Source organism: Chanos chanos, chromosome 16 (genome assembly GCF_902362185.1).
Source record: "Chanos chanos chromosome 16, fChaCha1.1, whole genome shotgun sequence".
Classification (NCBI taxonomy): Eukaryota; Metazoa; Chordata; class Actinopteri; order Gonorynchiformes; family Chanidae; genus Chanos; species Chanos chanos.
This window is the reverse complement of record NC_044510.1, coordinates 15,676,614-15,677,253: the sequence shown is the minus strand read 5'-3', so window position 1 is coordinate 15,677,253 and position 640 is coordinate 15,676,614. Positions and strand designations below refer to the sequence as shown.

The following is a 640-nucleotide window of genomic DNA, read 5'->3' as shown; positions in this document are numbered from 1 at the left end:
TTCTCCACTGTTAGTGTCTGTTCGATCAACCAATCAGGGAAAAAGTAAGCCCTTAGGACCCGCCGTGGTCACAGCTGATTGATTGATAAGCAAAAGAAGGGCGGGGCGTGGTCCCTCCGCTTCGCAGCTGGAGCCTCGACTACAGCGTATCATCCGCGCGCTGCTGCGCATTGTCCGCGTGAAGCTGAGAGACGGTTGCTCCTAGTCTTTACGCTGCGCGAGGCTTGGGCGCAGCTCTGAGGCGACACAACCGAAAAGAGGAGAGAAAAGAGAGAGAGAGAACGGAGAGAGAGAACATTCATTCATTTATCTTTGTTAACAATGAATACGATTAACTTTATCGATGGCAAATGAATTATTAATATCTGAAATTAAATCTTAAATCAATGGTACAGAAAAGTAGTATGTCCAGGACGCCTTCCACCTCTACCCAGGAAATCCAAATGGACATGTTCGACCACCATGGCTCTCACGCGCAGGTAAGAGAACAGAAACGTTGAAGGGGGGGAACACACACCTGCTGCTGTACTGTGGTTCCCAAATTGGAAAGTGCAATTTAATATTTTTAAAAGCATTTCGCTTGTATGACAATGTATTCTAATCGTCACCTGAAAACCACAGCCTACCTTACGGTTGATGA

At 46.6% G+C, this 640-nt stretch overlaps 1 protein-coding gene across 1 annotated transcript in view; it reads left to right on the top strand.

The window, feature by feature from the left end:
- Window positions 1-386: 386 nt before the first annotated feature.
- The window catches only part of cacnb1 (calcium channel, voltage-dependent, beta 1 subunit), a 33,474-nt gene continuing 33,220 nt past the window's right edge, over window positions 387-640 (top strand). Inside the window, exon 1 of the mRNA XM_030793748.1 lies at window positions 387-479. Within this exon, the coding sequence (XP_030649608.1) occupies window positions 387-479 (93 nt within the window). The remainder of the gene's footprint in view (window positions 480-640) is intronic.